The sequence below is a fragment of the Telopea speciosissima genome, chromosome 4, assembly GCF_018873765.1.
Source record: "Telopea speciosissima isolate NSW1024214 ecotype Mountain lineage chromosome 4, Tspe_v1, whole genome shotgun sequence".
NCBI classification, from domain to species: domain Eukaryota; kingdom Viridiplantae; phylum Streptophyta; class Magnoliopsida; order Proteales; family Proteaceae; genus Telopea; species Telopea speciosissima.
This window is the reverse complement of record NC_057919.1, coordinates 24,418,954-24,434,347: the sequence shown is the minus strand read 5'-3', so window position 1 is coordinate 24,434,347 and position 15,394 is coordinate 24,418,954. Positions and strand designations below refer to the sequence as shown.

The 15,394-nt window shown below is 39.1% G+C and overlaps 1 protein-coding gene across 1 annotated transcript; it reads left to right on the top strand.

The window, feature by feature from the left end:
* Positions 1-1,505: 1,505 nt before the first annotated feature.
* LOC122660331 (protein phosphatase 2C 56-like) lies at positions 1,506-10,592 on the top strand. The gene is made up of 4 exons (XM_043855587.1): positions 1,506-1,982; positions 4,330-4,614; positions 4,918-5,023; positions 9,939-10,592. The coding sequence occupies exons 1-4, from the start codon at positions 1,512-1,514 to the stop codon at positions 10,256-10,258; spliced, it is 1,182 nt and encodes a 393-aa protein (XP_043711522.1). The 5' UTR covers positions 1,506-1,511; the 3' UTR covers positions 10,259-10,592.
* Positions 10,593-15,394: the final 4,802 nt, after the last annotated feature.

Sequence of the window (15,394 nt, the reverse complement as noted above, 5' to 3'; positions counted from 1 at the left end):
TAGCTCGAGCGGTTCAAGCCCGGACCCGCATTTCGAGGTTACCAAGGGAAGAATAATTAATAAGTCTTGAGGCTAGAACTTACTTTTCCCCCTGTCATGGTTTATTACCCATGACCCGAAACTTCGCCACGGCAACGCTAAGCTCATCACGAACGAAATATCCAGTGAGGTGACGGTCCGGGATGCTCTCTCCTGAACTCCTCGCTTCGGTGGGTACTTGGAGGGTAGTCGGCGAAGTCGCCGTCCACGAACTTTCCCCAGGCGGTTGAGGAATCTTTCCTCCACGGGCAAACCCGTCTTTGTGGTCAACGATTTTGTAGCTAGGTTTGACCATCATGGAGAACAGGTCACCAGCATACATGGCAGCGGTATCTACACGTCACGAGAAGAAATGATATTTAATTATATCCCGGGGTACGGGTATAACACAAATTATCTCGCCTCAAATGGATCCACAACCATGATTAGAGAGTTTCAGAAGACAAGTTTCAGAAGGAGAGGACCAAGACGAGAGGAAGAAGACGACTTAGGGACAAGAGGAAGAAGTAATGACTTGGGCAAACGTCGCATTTTAGGGTTTTGTTTTGTTTTGGTTTGAATCTAATGGTCCGATTGATCTTGGTCTGTTGGTACCAATTGATTTTGATTTGATCTAAATAAATCAGATATTTAGGTAAAATTTAAATTTTTAATAATAATAGTTAGATTAGTATAAATCCACGTATCGCTTCTAACTTAGATGGCAGAACGATAACACATAATTTTATGGTAAGAGGATCTGATTCCAGTTAGAGAACACGTTCTGTTGATCGACATATCAGCATCGAGTCCAAGGAATTTTGATTATGTATCCCGACTCCCGAGAGATTTCTTTTAAATCCCTGATTGGACTTACTCCTATCGTGCTTTTCCGATGTTGGTGGCACCTGGCAAAAAGTTAAATACCAGACCTACACAAAATTGCCACGTTTCCACGTTAATTTAATAATTAAAAAAAAAAAGTATAAAAAACTACACTGATTTGAATTGATTGTGTAGGTACACAGTCATAGGTTTGTGGTCCCCACCAAGTTGTCGTGCCAACCTTGAATCCTTTCTCGCACTTGGCAGGTTCAGACTTATAGGAAAGTTCAACGACTCTAACGATGAACAAAAAGTCGAAGCCTACTGACTCTATAGGTTCAGGTTGGCAGTGGTCCTTCGTGCCCCCCTATCATCCGTCAGATTTATTGAGTGGACCCCACACACGTGGCGTTGATGGAGTTTCCGAAACGTTCTATTCTCAGTTTCCTCATTTGCCAAAATGCAGCCTTCAGGGTTGGAATCCGAATGCGTGTGTCATCCATTCTATTGATTACTTCCTCACACGTGTCTCCTTCTCTTTCCTTTTTATCTCGTTATCACCTCTCCACCCCCTTTCTCTTCTTTTCTTTCCTTTCCGTTCCTTTCCCCATTCTCTGCTTTGTTTCTCTGATTTCTATTCTAAATGTGAGGGTTTCGACACAACAACGATGGATTCTGTGGATGACGAAGATCTCTTCAGAGCAGACGAATATCAGCGTGAATCGGATCTGACATCAACTGACTCCGGCGTATCTTCTCTTTTCACCGGCGAAGACAGTACCAGCTCCACTGACATCTCCGGCAGCAGTAGCGGTAGTTCCGGTGAGATTTCGGCTTCCGTTGTTGAAGGCGCGGTGATGGTGCCGAACCTACTACTGTCACCTACACCCTCGGCTGGCGATGTAGGTAAGGATGGGAGGCAGAAGTGCGTGGGGAGGAATAACAAAGGAGTGACGTGGGGGTTCACTTCCATCACTGGTCGACGGCGAGAGATGGAGGACGCTGTCGCCATCATCCCTGGCTTTATGTCCAGTTCTTGTGATCATGTAGGCGGTTGTACGGCGCCTGGTTCTCGAATTCCCGGCGAAATCTCTCCCGTCCATTTCTTCGGTGTCTACGACGGTCACGGTGGCTCCCAGGTATTTTTTTTTCTCTTCTTTTTCCCTATTTTAATTTAGAAACTGAAATAACCAACTTGGCAAACAACGTCCGATTAGAATCTTGGATAGGATGTGATCTATAGATTCCAATCTGACATTCAAAATCCGCTATCACATTAACACGTGGTTGTCAATTTCTATTCTGTCCATTACTTATAATAGTAGGTTGGAACTTGGAAATGGATATTTTATTCCGAAACTTTTCCGGCAAGGAAGGACACGTTTCGAACAGAGTATGGTGTTGAAAGAAACAATCCAAAACCTAATAATCAAAGAAGACTTTGTTTTCTACACTTTTTTTTTTTTTTTTTTTATTTTTTAAATCTTCGATATTTGAACACGTAAGCCTCATGCCGTAATGACGTGATGTAAGGCATATACATTACTTAGCCGGAGGATATACGTGTCAAGCTTCGGCCTTTCGCTGATTATTCCAATGCGAGGCTTTCCATTGGCTCCTCTATTATTATAAGGTTGGTGGCGATTATTCCAAACCGACAGCTCTAGTTGGTCCCACCTACTTTTTATACAGAAGCTGGACTTCTTTGTCATAAGGTTAGAAGACTCTGAAGACTTTCCAAACAGCAATTTGTGTGTTTAACCCTTCAACTCCTAGACCACCACAAATGTTGTTATTCATACCCGGTCTTGTTATGTGTAATCAATATACCACGATTGCCATCTTCATCCAATAGGAATAATTTTACTTTTTAGCATACATAATACAAATTTTTTTGTTAGTATATGAGCGTTAGATTGGATTAGCTTAGTATAAGATAATTTAAAAAATTTGATTTAACGTGTTTCATCAATGGTTGGCATATCGATCAAAGATTAAAATCCTTTGCAATTCCTTCTTCTTGCGGTGCCTTACAATTTGGGCCTAAAAACTCGACACATGGAAGATGCTTCATCCTCCGATGCGCTTGATTGATCCAATCTTTTTTTTTATGAGATCAACATCATTGGATGTTGCATCTTCCACGTGTCGAATTCTCAAATCTGAGTTGCAAAACATCGCAAGATTAAGACATTGCAGAAGATTTTTTTCTTCCATCTATTAAATACCTAACATAGAGCCAGACATCACGTCACCAAAGAAAGAACTACTTAAGAGACGGCTTTGAGGTTCAAAGATCCCACAAAACTAGAATCGTGGGTTCTTTTTCTCTGGTGTTACCGATTGTTTTATAGGATCCATATCACACAATTGTGTAAAAGAACGATTATTTCGTACTCCAATTGATCGATCAGAGTACAACTGTCCAATGTCAACCTAAGAATGACCGAAATGGTGAATCTCAACTGCGACCCGGAAGGAGATTTTAATTTCTTCATTAATAAAGAGGAAATATGAAGGGCCCATCAAATGAATAGGGGTCTTAAAAGTTGAATCCCAACTTACGCCTCTGCCAGGTATGTGGACTATATGGATTGCGGCGTCGTAATCAGTGATGGGGCATGGGCCCATGAAAAATTATCCTCTCCAATTCTTTATAGTTCAGCAGTGCTAGTGTGGATGTTCAACACCTGCTCTCTCACTATGTTGAATTCAGACCGTTACATATTTGAACTGTCATGTGTCAGACATCCACATTAACACTGTCGCACTGCCAAGCAATATGGAATTGAATAGAATAATAATCCTGGGTCCATTGCCTGTTTACCTAACAATAAGGAAGGACGACAGCAGGAACTGTTGCGAGTTGCAACGCGTCTTTGCTGTCAGTACCCAAATTATTGTAAAACCTTTTACCAAATATATACAGAAATAAAATATGGAGAGAAAATGCCTGGGCCTCATTCTACGAACTACATAGCCGGCCACGTTAAACCACTAGAGTGTGTTATGAGGAAGGCAGAGAGAAGTATTTGTTCGATCTTAGCCATTGATTTTGAGTGAACCTGATTACGTCAAATCCCTATGGTTGACTTGTTAAGTGTGAGATTCATCTGATTCAGATTCATCATTTGATGCCACGTGTCATATGTTGGAAAGTGGAAACAAATGTTTAGAGATAAGAAGTATAATACTAAAATGGCCTGGTATTAGTGAATGCTCTCCACCAATCAGACGGGGTTTATGATTTCAGATACATTAACATTTGTCTATATCAGAAAGGAATAACTTGAATGAAAGGAAAACACAGCTAGTTTTTCCTTGGTAGAAATAGAGACTTTTATTTATAGTCAGCGTGTAGAACTCACGGTACGAGTAGAACACATCTCCTATAACTATGGAACGGAGTTGGGTTAAACTGTGGTACATGTCAACAACTCAACCAGTTGCAGGAATCATTTATATTTATTTCCCCATATTTTGAAGGTGGCTAAATTTTGTGCTGAACGGATCCATGAGGTTGTGGCAGAGGAGTGGGGGAGGGTAGTAAGTGGTGATTGTTGGCGTAGGAGGTGGGAAGTGGCATTCTCTACTGGGTTTGAGAGGGCTGACAATGAGGTTGTGGCAGAGTCAATAGCACCAGAAATGGTTGGCTCAACTGCTGTTGTGGTGGCTGTATCAGGGTGTCAAATCATTACATCCAACTGCGGCGACTCAAGGGCAGTGCTTTGTCGAGGGACTCAAACAATCCCTTTAACTGTGGATCACAAGGTCAGTCTATCCCTATCTTTCTTTCGTTCTTCTCATTTTCTTCATTGATCTGCAAATTGCCAAGATTTAATAACTGTCTTTGTTTATCACTTAATAACTTGCATGATATACTATTGTTTAATTGAAATGTCGATTGTCGAGGGCCTCAGCTATTCTTTTGTGGTTATCAATTAGGATAAATGAATGCATGTCAACTTCCATGCGAATATGCTGATATTTCTCATTCATTGTATTGTTATTTTCCATTTTGTTAACAATTCTCAATGGAGCTGCTGTTGCTGCTTCTTCCTGATGTTTTTACAGCCAGACAGAGAAGATGAACTTGTGAGAATTGAAGGAGGGGGTGGAAGAGTAATAAACTGGAATGGTGCAAGGATTTTTGGTGTTCTTGCCATGTCCCGATCGATAGGTTTTTCTTTTCCCTCAATCCCCAACTTTTCTTTGGCCATCCTTTTCTGAAACTGATAAAACATTGCTATGTTTAATTATGTCAACCAAATTTATCCTTGGATGTACTGACTTACCAACATCATCATGCATGGTTATATACTAAAAGAGATGTGATTAATCTGTAGAGTAGTGGTTACTTTCAGGGTCTTTCAATTACCTCACTGAACTGTGGCAATCTTGTGGTTGTATGAGATACCCTGTGGTGTAAGTCAGGCCATGTTAGAATAAATTAATGTGCCAATTGCAGTCCAATAAATGTAGGACAGCTGCACAGGAAATCGTTTTTGCTTTTAGTTTTAACTCTTGGGACACAAGTAGTTTGGTGACCTCAGTGTTGCAACTACATATGTGAATTGAAAGTAGGAAGCTATTTTAGGAGACAGAAACCATTCCTCAGGTTGTTTTAAGGAGAAGCGAGGTCCTAACATATTGTTAGGTTCAAGGAGTGAATGAGAAATGCTCTGGTAGCAAATGGGAAATGTTAAAAGAAGTGGAAGGAAAACAGTAGCAGAAGCATTTGGAAGGATAAAGAAATGTGGTTAAAACAAGTGGAAAAGGGTTGGCTGAGAATGCATCATAAACAACAACTAAATAGTGGAATGGAACACATGTCATAATAAGAAGATACAAAAAAGAACCTGATGAAAATTTAAAATGAGAGTGGGAAACTTTATTATTATCGATTAGGAAATGAGTAAATAGTAATGCATTAAATTTCAAAACAGCTGAAGGCACGTCTACTAATTGTAATATCAAATGATACTATCTAATTAAATATTAATAACTAACACACCCTGTCGAATAGACAGAGTCGTAATGCTATTTTGGAACTTTCGAAACTGATTCTGGTGAAATGATTGTGTTCAGTAGCCAAAGGAAACATAATTTGTTTCCAGTGTTGTTTTAACAACCTTTGTAAACTCCCCCTCCCCCCCCCCCAACCCCCACCCCGAAAGAAAAAAAAAAAGAGGCAGGTGCTCTTTCCTGAATGTAATTTGGTTTTTTGAGGCCTCAGTCCATTCCGTCAAATCCAATATTTGCCTTGTTTGGGAATGATTTTAGAAGATCTTGTGGGTCCATTGGAGATATCAAGTGGAGGAAGATTCTATCCTAATGCTGCCAAAGTTTAGTTTGTATTTTCAGTTTTAGAAAGTATATTTTATTTCATTACAATAGAATCTTAGGTAGCTTCTAATTTCAGTCTCTTACTATTTTTGTTTTGTTCTCTAAAATAGGAGTTTCTTTTTTGATGTATGGCGGCTAGATTTTATAGGAAGTTTCTATTTTGGTTGTATGCTATTTAGTAGCCAGCACTTCCTGTTTTTATTGTTTCTATTTTGGGCTCAATCGTTGAGTCTTTATAATGTAATGCCCTTAGAGGCCTACGCATAATTTTTAGTTGAATGAAAACTTGCTTCTTTGCAAATTGATTGTCCTGAGAGAGGCTGAGAGACTGAGAGAGTCTAACTGGTGAAAGACCAGGGCTGAGAGATCCATTCTATCCCCAACCCCCAGTCTTCTACTTGATACCCCTCCTCCTCCTTACTATCTATTTTTGTTTCTAATTCATTGCTCTGCAATAAACCCGCTCCCTGGGAAGAATCAAGGCACTGTTTTCCATCACTGTTATTACTGGGAGATCCCTAGAAGTCTACCCCCATCGAGTGTCACAGAAGCTAGTCCATGAATGTGCAAACTCCTACCCTGCGGCCCTATTCTGTTGGTGTCCAATTGCAGCAAACTCCCAAGTCCTGATATCTTCTGATCAGGCCATCAGTTTCAGTCCAAAATTTGAGGCAGTATTGCCCATCTCAGGCTTCTTCGATATTAGTTTGTGTCTTATCCAAAGGCTGGATCTGGTTATAAACTGTTATTTCTATTTTGGATCCTACTTTGTAATTCTGAAACCCTTCCATATTTCACCGACCTTGTTTATTTACCTTTGGATTGAGTTTATATACTGTTACAAGTCTGAACCAGCACCTGTACTTGAGTTGTGCCTGTGATCGTAACTGGGATTGGATAGTTCCTATCTAGCCTTGCATTAATTACTAAATGGTCTACAAACAAAATTGAAAAGTTCATGTTTTGGGTGTTTTCTTTGTGGGGGAGATAAATTAGGGACAAGAGAAAATTATAGGAGAATGGGTTGAAATCTATGTTCCCGGACACTTTAAATTATCTGTACCTGTGTCCAGCATATCATGTAAGCCAATGAGAATCCGGGAAGTGGAATCCATTGTGGCACCTAAGTTGTGTCCTTTGCCATGTGCAGATAACAGAGGCTGAAATGGAGAACTTGTTGGTGGTATAGGAAAGCTGAGCTAGCCACTCATCTGTTATCTTTTCTCAATGAGTTTTCTGTACATATACTCTTAACTATGCACATTTTGTTATAATGCATAGAATGAATTGCTGGTAATTAGAAACATAGTTTATAATGTTTTCTCTTTTCAAATTCACGTGTCTCTTATTCATTGGTCTTTTTTTTCTGTTGTTTAGATGAATTGTATCGTGGAGGTTGTTTTTCTCTTTTGTACCTTGCATGCATAGGATGGTTTTGAAAAAGGATGTGTTTTCTTGGGCACATTATTGTGATAAAATACTTGATTTTGATTTTCTGTTAAATGTATTATTCTCCCTGCTTATTATTTGTCTTTTTTATTTCTGTTCCATGATGCTTATACAATCTATTGTCTTCTTTCAGTTAACATGAATGAGTAATTTTTAATAGAAAAGACATTTTGTATGTCTATTCTATCCTTCAACACTAAACATTACATTTCATATCATTCTTTTTCCTCTTCACACCCTGTTCTGTTCGTGCTTCTTTTATTTCTCACAAAGCAACCTCAGCCGCCTGGCTATGGTTCCTTCTACATTTTCCTGTGGCCTTTGAAAGGTACTATTACTTTATCAATATGGCTATGACTATGAGAACTTTTGCTTTCCCATAAGAACTTGTTCCATAGCTTAGAAAAAAAATTGTGCTTTTTCTGAACTTTTTAAATTGTTGTACTTCTTAAAAATTTTATGCCACAAGGACTAATCCTTTTTTGCATGCTTCTAGTGGTGGGCATTTTCATTTTACGTCCTATTTTGAACTTTAGCTCCTAATATGCTCTTAACATTGTTTTCTGCCAAAACTCAAACTACCTGTGGGAACTAAAAGTAAGCTTGGAAAGTCATCAGATACTTGAAAATTAATGAATACTGGCGCTGTAGGTTCATTGCACAATTATTGCGGAAGGCAGTTATATTTTATTCCCTCCTGTTAAGTGTTTATGCTAACTGCCACATGTGATATTTTGTCAAACATCACTTGTGTTAATCTGTTATCAGAAGCTGTTGGTGAGCTTGAGATTTCTAATTGACCACTATCAACGATATCTAAGATCTGGTTGAAGCATCACGACTTATCTTTGTCTTAAGTTGCCATAGTATTTTGGTTATAATCTAGAATCAAAGTGAGCCCTATAAATTTGTTACACCACAGTTCAGTTCTGACACAAACATTTTCAATATTAGACATCTGAAAAGGATAACCTAGAGGTCGTACTATTGTCGAATACTTCCTTTTGTTCAAGGACCTCTCTTGAGGTTATTTGTCGATTATGGGAAATGGATGTTGTGTCTTGTCTTCTTTATTTCTTGTAAAAGAGAAGTGAATCAGTGTTTGCAATAATGAAGATTTTGTAAATCTGCTGTGAGACGAGTTTTTTATATCCCTTGACATTGAGGGGTTTGATTTGAGTTTTCCTGACCAAAAGAAAGTAACTATGGCTTTCTGTTAACCTTAAGAATTGGATTCAGCAGTTTTTTTTCCCCTCTTTGGTTACAGTATGACACCTCTTATTCATCAAATGTGGTCCGTTCTAGTCATTACTGCAGTTTCCTCTTAACATGCTTCCACCTAATTTTGTTTGGGAGTAATCTTTGGCATGATTAATTATCAAATCACGTATATCTATGAATGAGCAATGTGATCCCAATAAAGAGGGAAAATATGAATCAACTTACCGATGTCTCTATTATGAAAATGGTGCTACTCTAAAGAGAAAAAGAAATGTTGGAATTTCAATGGAAGCATGTTGTATTGTCGTCCTTCCCCATGATTATATAATGACTCACCTCCATATATGGAGCAATGCAGATATAAATCTCAACAAAGAGAAGCGGAAAATGGAGTTAATTTGTGTGGATGTGTGTATGAAATTGATACGAAAATTTTAATATATAGAAATTTTAGGATGAGGATAAGTGAATCCTTTTGCATTAGTATTTGGTAAATAAACCCAGCCATCTCTGTCATGAGACATTGTTGTCATCTGAAAAAAAAATGACAGATCATATTGGTGGCAACCACACATATTTCATAGAACCATGCACAAATTTGGTGAAACTTTTGGTGACGGGGTTTAGATTGTGAGGATGTTTAGTTTTCACTCAAAATCCTAGAATGAGGATGTTGTCGTATAGTATGAGTTTTTCTTTTGTTGATGGTCCTTTTGCTGAAGGTAATCCTTGCTCTGCTCTTCTTTGAAGTAACATTGGCTTTAAAATTGTTTCTGGGTCATATAAGTTTACCTCCTGGAATACTCTTGTAAGTGATGGACATAGCATTAAAGGAATGTCCAATCTGAATATTTTGTTCAAGTATTGCTTTGCGACTTATTTGGTTGTCTTTTATTGATTGGCACGGTAGCATAGGTCTGATGGGAGCACATTAGTTAAATTCATCTGATTGTTGAAGGATTAGATTCCAAAAACAACTGACCTCCTCCAACAATTGGTGGCATTTTAGTCTAATCATTACTTCAGTGCACTTGTTATACTTTACTTAATTGGCTCACTAGGTTTTGGTTATGATCCAGGGGATAGGTATATGAGGCCATGGATCATCCCAGTGCCTGAAGTAACTTTCACAACAAGGAGTGAAGAAGATGACTGTTTGATAGTGGCAAGTGATGGTCTTTGGGATGTGATGACCAATGATGAGGTTGGAGAGGTAGCTCGTCAACTGTTCAGACGGCGACGTAGATCCACAATGGCTGATGGGAGTTCATCACCACCAGCACAATATGTTGCAGATCATCTAACAAATGTTGCTTACAAGAGAAACAGTTCAGACAACATCTCAGTCATTGTTGTTGACCTTAAACCAAAAAGAAGGCGTCCTCAGAGACACTATTAGAGGGATAAATGCACCTGCAAAGGAGAGGTCAAAACCCTCATAAGAAAAATCCCAGGAAGGTGGTCATAAAGTTTCAATTGTTGAGGAATGATCGGTCTATTTCTAACAGTGAAGTTATTGGAGAGACCACCATGGAGTCATCATATGGCTGTTGCTGGTAGCTATGGTTTTTATTCTTGCGAAGGTGACTACTGATGAATCTGTTGTTCACATCTATCTGGCTGCCATGGAATTGTTGCTGTTTGTAACAACCAAAACTGGTTTGTTGCCGCAAAAAACGAGATCAATCCTCAGTTTAATTGGTTTTGGTCCAAGTGAGAAGAGCAAAAGGATATTAAGAAGCTGCTTCATTTCCTTTCCCTGAAGGAAGAGTTGGGAACAAGATTTTTGTCCCTGTTTTTGTTTTCGTAACCAATCTTTGACATAAACCTAAAGAGAAAACAAACACCCTGACATCCATAACTCAGGAGGAAGGGGACCAAAGCTTTTGGGATTTGAACTATCAAAATATATTTTGTTATACTTACTTTTCATTGCATTTTTCCTGTTCCTTTTTTCTAAAGTTACTTAGATATAATACTTTTGCATCATACTCAGAAACCATTGGAATTTCTAATCATCTTTTTCTAGTTGAGATAATACTTAAAGTACCATTGTAGTGTTTATTTTTTCAGCAATGATTTCTTTTTGGTTTTTGGACATTTTGGGTTGGGGAAATAGAGCCCAGCTTCTGTAGTGTAATCTTTGATTATTTGGGCAGCTGTACCTTCTATGAGGAAATCCTCTGTGCATCAGAATTACGTAATGGCAAGCTGGCAAGGATGGTATCTATATTTGGCAATTGGTGTATATGGACAATTATAAGAAAGGGTGAAGTTCTCATTTTCTAAATTTGTTGTTGGATTCAAGTGTTCTATGAATTGTAATTTATTTTCAGGTAAGCCTTGCCACTGTATGAGAATGGCACAATGTTTGATGTAATGGAGATCTTGTTTCGTACTTCTAATTATGAGAAATGGTCTTTACTGACAGGTACTCTATATACTAATCCCTCAAATCTTTTTGAAGTTTGACTGATGTAATTTCTCAACTTTTAACGTTGCCTAGCCACGTGAAGCCTGTACCCAGACATAGGAGCGTGTGAAATTACTGTCCACTCTATGAAATAAAAGATCTCATCATGTTGATGCTGCACACTCTCGTAGGCCCCATGTTGGCGCAGGGACCACACGATCAGACAGTGATCTCTTGCCGTAGACATATATAGGGAAAAGAACACTACCTGGTCGTGTGGCCCTTGTGCCTAGTCATAGGTGGACACGAAATGACCGTCACACCCCCATGGAAAGGTAGAAATCCCATCCCCGTATGATGTTAGTGCTCATGTTTCCATTGGCCCCGCTTTGGCACAGGAGCATATATATATATAGACAGAGAGAGAAGCAATACATGCATACAAAATACAACTGGACATAGGCAGCCCGGGTAGGTTTCTTCAGGGTATGTTGTCATGTACACCAGTTTCTTGAGTTAAAAAGTACCCTTGTGAAGCCTAGCCCAATGTTTAGTTCATGTATAGCCATCTCCCTCATATTTTCATATTGCTTGGTCTTGAGTAGAACAATAGCCCATCATATGCTATAAAATGTGAAGACGCCCGAAAAATGACAATATTGGGAGGATAAAACATTTGAGTTTGATGACACTTAAAGATATAAGCCCTACTTTAATACATATTATGTTGAACGTGTGATTTGGTTAGAGATTCATAACGTTCCCTCTCTTGCAATGATTTTTCTAATTCCAATTCCATGTCCGATCGTATTGTATCTATTATGGTCTGAAATCAAGGGCAAGGGTTCTTCCCTTCTTAACTCAAATAATATTAGGTGTTTTAAGGATTCACTTTTTCACAAACTTTTGTGAATGCCTTTTGGGCTGGACATGCCTATCTAGGTGAGCGTCAGGGTGGGCATGGCCATGGTTTAAAAAGCTGGATTGAATTGATGATCGAGCCCAAAAAATAAAAAAAGTAAAAAAAATAATAAAAAATAAATAAATTAAAAAAAAAAAAAACCAGATGAAAACCAAGCTTTTTTTTTTTTAGGGAAAAGGATCTGCATGCCATTCGTGTGGGGATTCCTTTATACGTCAACAGATAAAAGTTGGGGTAGGGTGGACACACAAACACTCTCTCTCCTCCATAAACCCCTTATGTACAATCCGAAAGGGGGGGGGGGGTTCCATAAGCCAAAATTACTACTTGGGTGTTGCGGGAAACCCCTTATTTTATTTTGTTTTTGGTAACAGTTTTATTTCACACTGACTACCGACCGGATACCTGAGGCAAAGTAAGAACCAGATGGGGCAGCAGGCGCAGGTGCAACAGAAGGTGCAGCGGAAGATGGTTGGAGCATGCGATGAAGGGCGTCTAGTAGCTCATCTTGAGTAAGACCAGTGTCAGCAGAGGGAGCTGTAGCAGTAGGAGTAGTAGTCTCAGTTAGATTTGCCTTCGGTTTGGGCTTCACCTGGCCTCGTTTCGCCTCAAAATCGGTAGGTTTCCTATGTAACTTCCAACATTGGGCCTTGGTGTGATAGAGCCTGTGACAGTGCTCATACTTGACAAGCTCTTTGGAGGCAACATTACCACTGTCGGTAGTGGCAAGAGGAGCAGGGCTGGTAGTAGTCTGTAGCGTAGGCCTAGTACCAGAAAGAGCATGTAGCATCGCAGCCCGATGAGTCTCCTTAGTATGAATCATGGCAAAGGTCTGCTCCAGTATAGGAAAGGGAGACTGGTGCAACACTTGTATCCGAATAGGGTCATACTCCATATTCACCAGCCAGGAAATCATACACACGGTCACTATTTAGGTGTTGACGATAGGCAGCAACATCAGTAGGTGTAGAGGGTTGATAGGTGGAGTAATGATCCAATTGCTGCCACAAGCTTTTGAGGGCAGCATAGTATGTAGAAACAGATAACTCCTTCTGAGTGAGACCATGACCCTTCTTGCGAATCTCATACACTTGGGCAGCATTCCCTACATGCCCATAAGTCTATTTGGTGGCACTCCAGATCATATGGGCAGTCTCCAGAAGCATGAAATTGTCGGATAGATCTGATTGTATCATGGCCAACAAGTAAGACATGACCATGACATCATAGGACAGCCACTTCTCTTGTGGAGACCCAACTGTAGGTGGCATGGGAATAGTCCCAAGTATGTGACCAGTCAGTCCTCGACCAACAATGGTACGTCAAATAGGTGGTCCGAGACCACTTAAGATAGTTGGAGCCATCGAGCTTGAAAGGAACTGAAAGTGGAAGAGAATCTGTCTGAGGCTGTCCATCTTGCACAGGGGGTGCAGAAGATGCATCTGAGTTTGGCATTGTAGCAGCCCAATCAAAGAAGGAAGACCTTATGGAATCAGCTAGGAAAAACCTTAAGAGGCAATCTGTCAAACACATGGTAGGCACTCTTGAAAAGACACTGAGTTGGAGGCTGAAATTAAGGTCAAAGATGGCTCTTGATGGTAGAAAGCATCTCTAAAAATATCAACACCAACAAGAAGTTCAGTAGGCCCAATTAGGAAAAATCGATAAGGATTAAGGTTTTGAAAAACCTGAAAAAGAGAGTATCGATTGGGATGGATTCTCAAGGGAGAAAGGGTAAGGATGAAAGGCTGCTGGTTAGGACTGTAAGGAGGTTTGTTAATACAAAGTAACGTTCCCCACAAGAACTAGCAGAGAAGAAAAGGTTCAAACTCCAAAAGTTGATAAGTCTCAGGTTTTTGAAGAAAAAACTGAAAGAGGAATATCGATTAGATTAAGGGACTCATATGAGGAGTTTGAAGGATGGATAGATGCTGGAAATGATATGCAGGTGAAGATCCAATAAGGTAAGATGAGCCTATAAGGGAAAAAAGGCTAAATCTCCAAGAACTTGGAACTCTTTAATACCGTAGGAAGAAGGCAGCATCTATCGAACAGAAAAATTTTCAAAGCATATGAAGGAAGGGAGGTAGGATTGAGGGCAACAACTAGATCGTAAGATCACCTCATTAGTGCTGCCCTATAGTGAAGGATAGAAACCAAGAGAAAAAAAAGAGAGAAGGGATCGAAGGTAGAAGGAAGAAGGAAGAGAAGAGAAGAGAAGAGAAGTTTGGGAGCTTGGATCAGAATAGGGTTAGCTCTAATACCATGTTAACTTAACAGAGAATGAGAGACTGAGAGAATGGCTTAAGTGAGTCGTGTCTCTCCTCAGCACTCTATACATAGATTTCATTAATAGGAACAGAATTACAAGTATACCCTCCATAGCCGACTATTATAGCTAAGGAGAGAAATAAAAACAAAATAACAAAGAGAAATGCCCAAAGTACCTTTATTGGGTTACATAACACTTACATATACTAATAGTCTAATACCACAAAGAGTGTTAGGCTGGTTCAAAATCAAGGTCGAAATCACTCCCATTCATAAATCATTTACTTGTAGTTCTCAAACTATATTGAACCAATTTGCATCAATTATCCCCTTTTTTTTTCAAGTATTTTAGGAATTTTAATTTTCTAAAAATTATAATAATTTTAATATCAATTGTTTTTTACAAGAAATAAAAAAAAATAAAAAGAAAATCCAAGTAGAACACTTTTCGACTTTCTGAGAAATTTCAGAAACCTATGAACAAATTGATGCAATAATTCATGTTTGATGAAAAGCCTCAGGTCCAAGAAATGAAAGGGAGATCAATTGAGCAGTTGTGCTTCAAATTTTGGAAACTCAGGTACTGCCAATGAGAAGAATAATCTATGTTTCGAAAGTAAAATGGGTTTTGTAGATACGTATCTTAAGTATCGGTAGGTGTTGGTACGTATTAGCTGATACTTATTGATACGGTACGACACACTTTTCTTTTTAAAAAACCTGTATCGTATCAATACCAACCGATACCGATGCGTATCGATCGATACGGTATGATACTTTTTTTTTTTTTTATAGGTAGGGGAGATGTAGGATGAGAACTAGGAGACTTGAACTCAAGACCTCCTGGTAGCAATGGGTTGATACTTATTGATACGGTACGATACTAACCGATACTTTAAACCTTGCCTCTAGTGTTGTTTTGGTCCAGA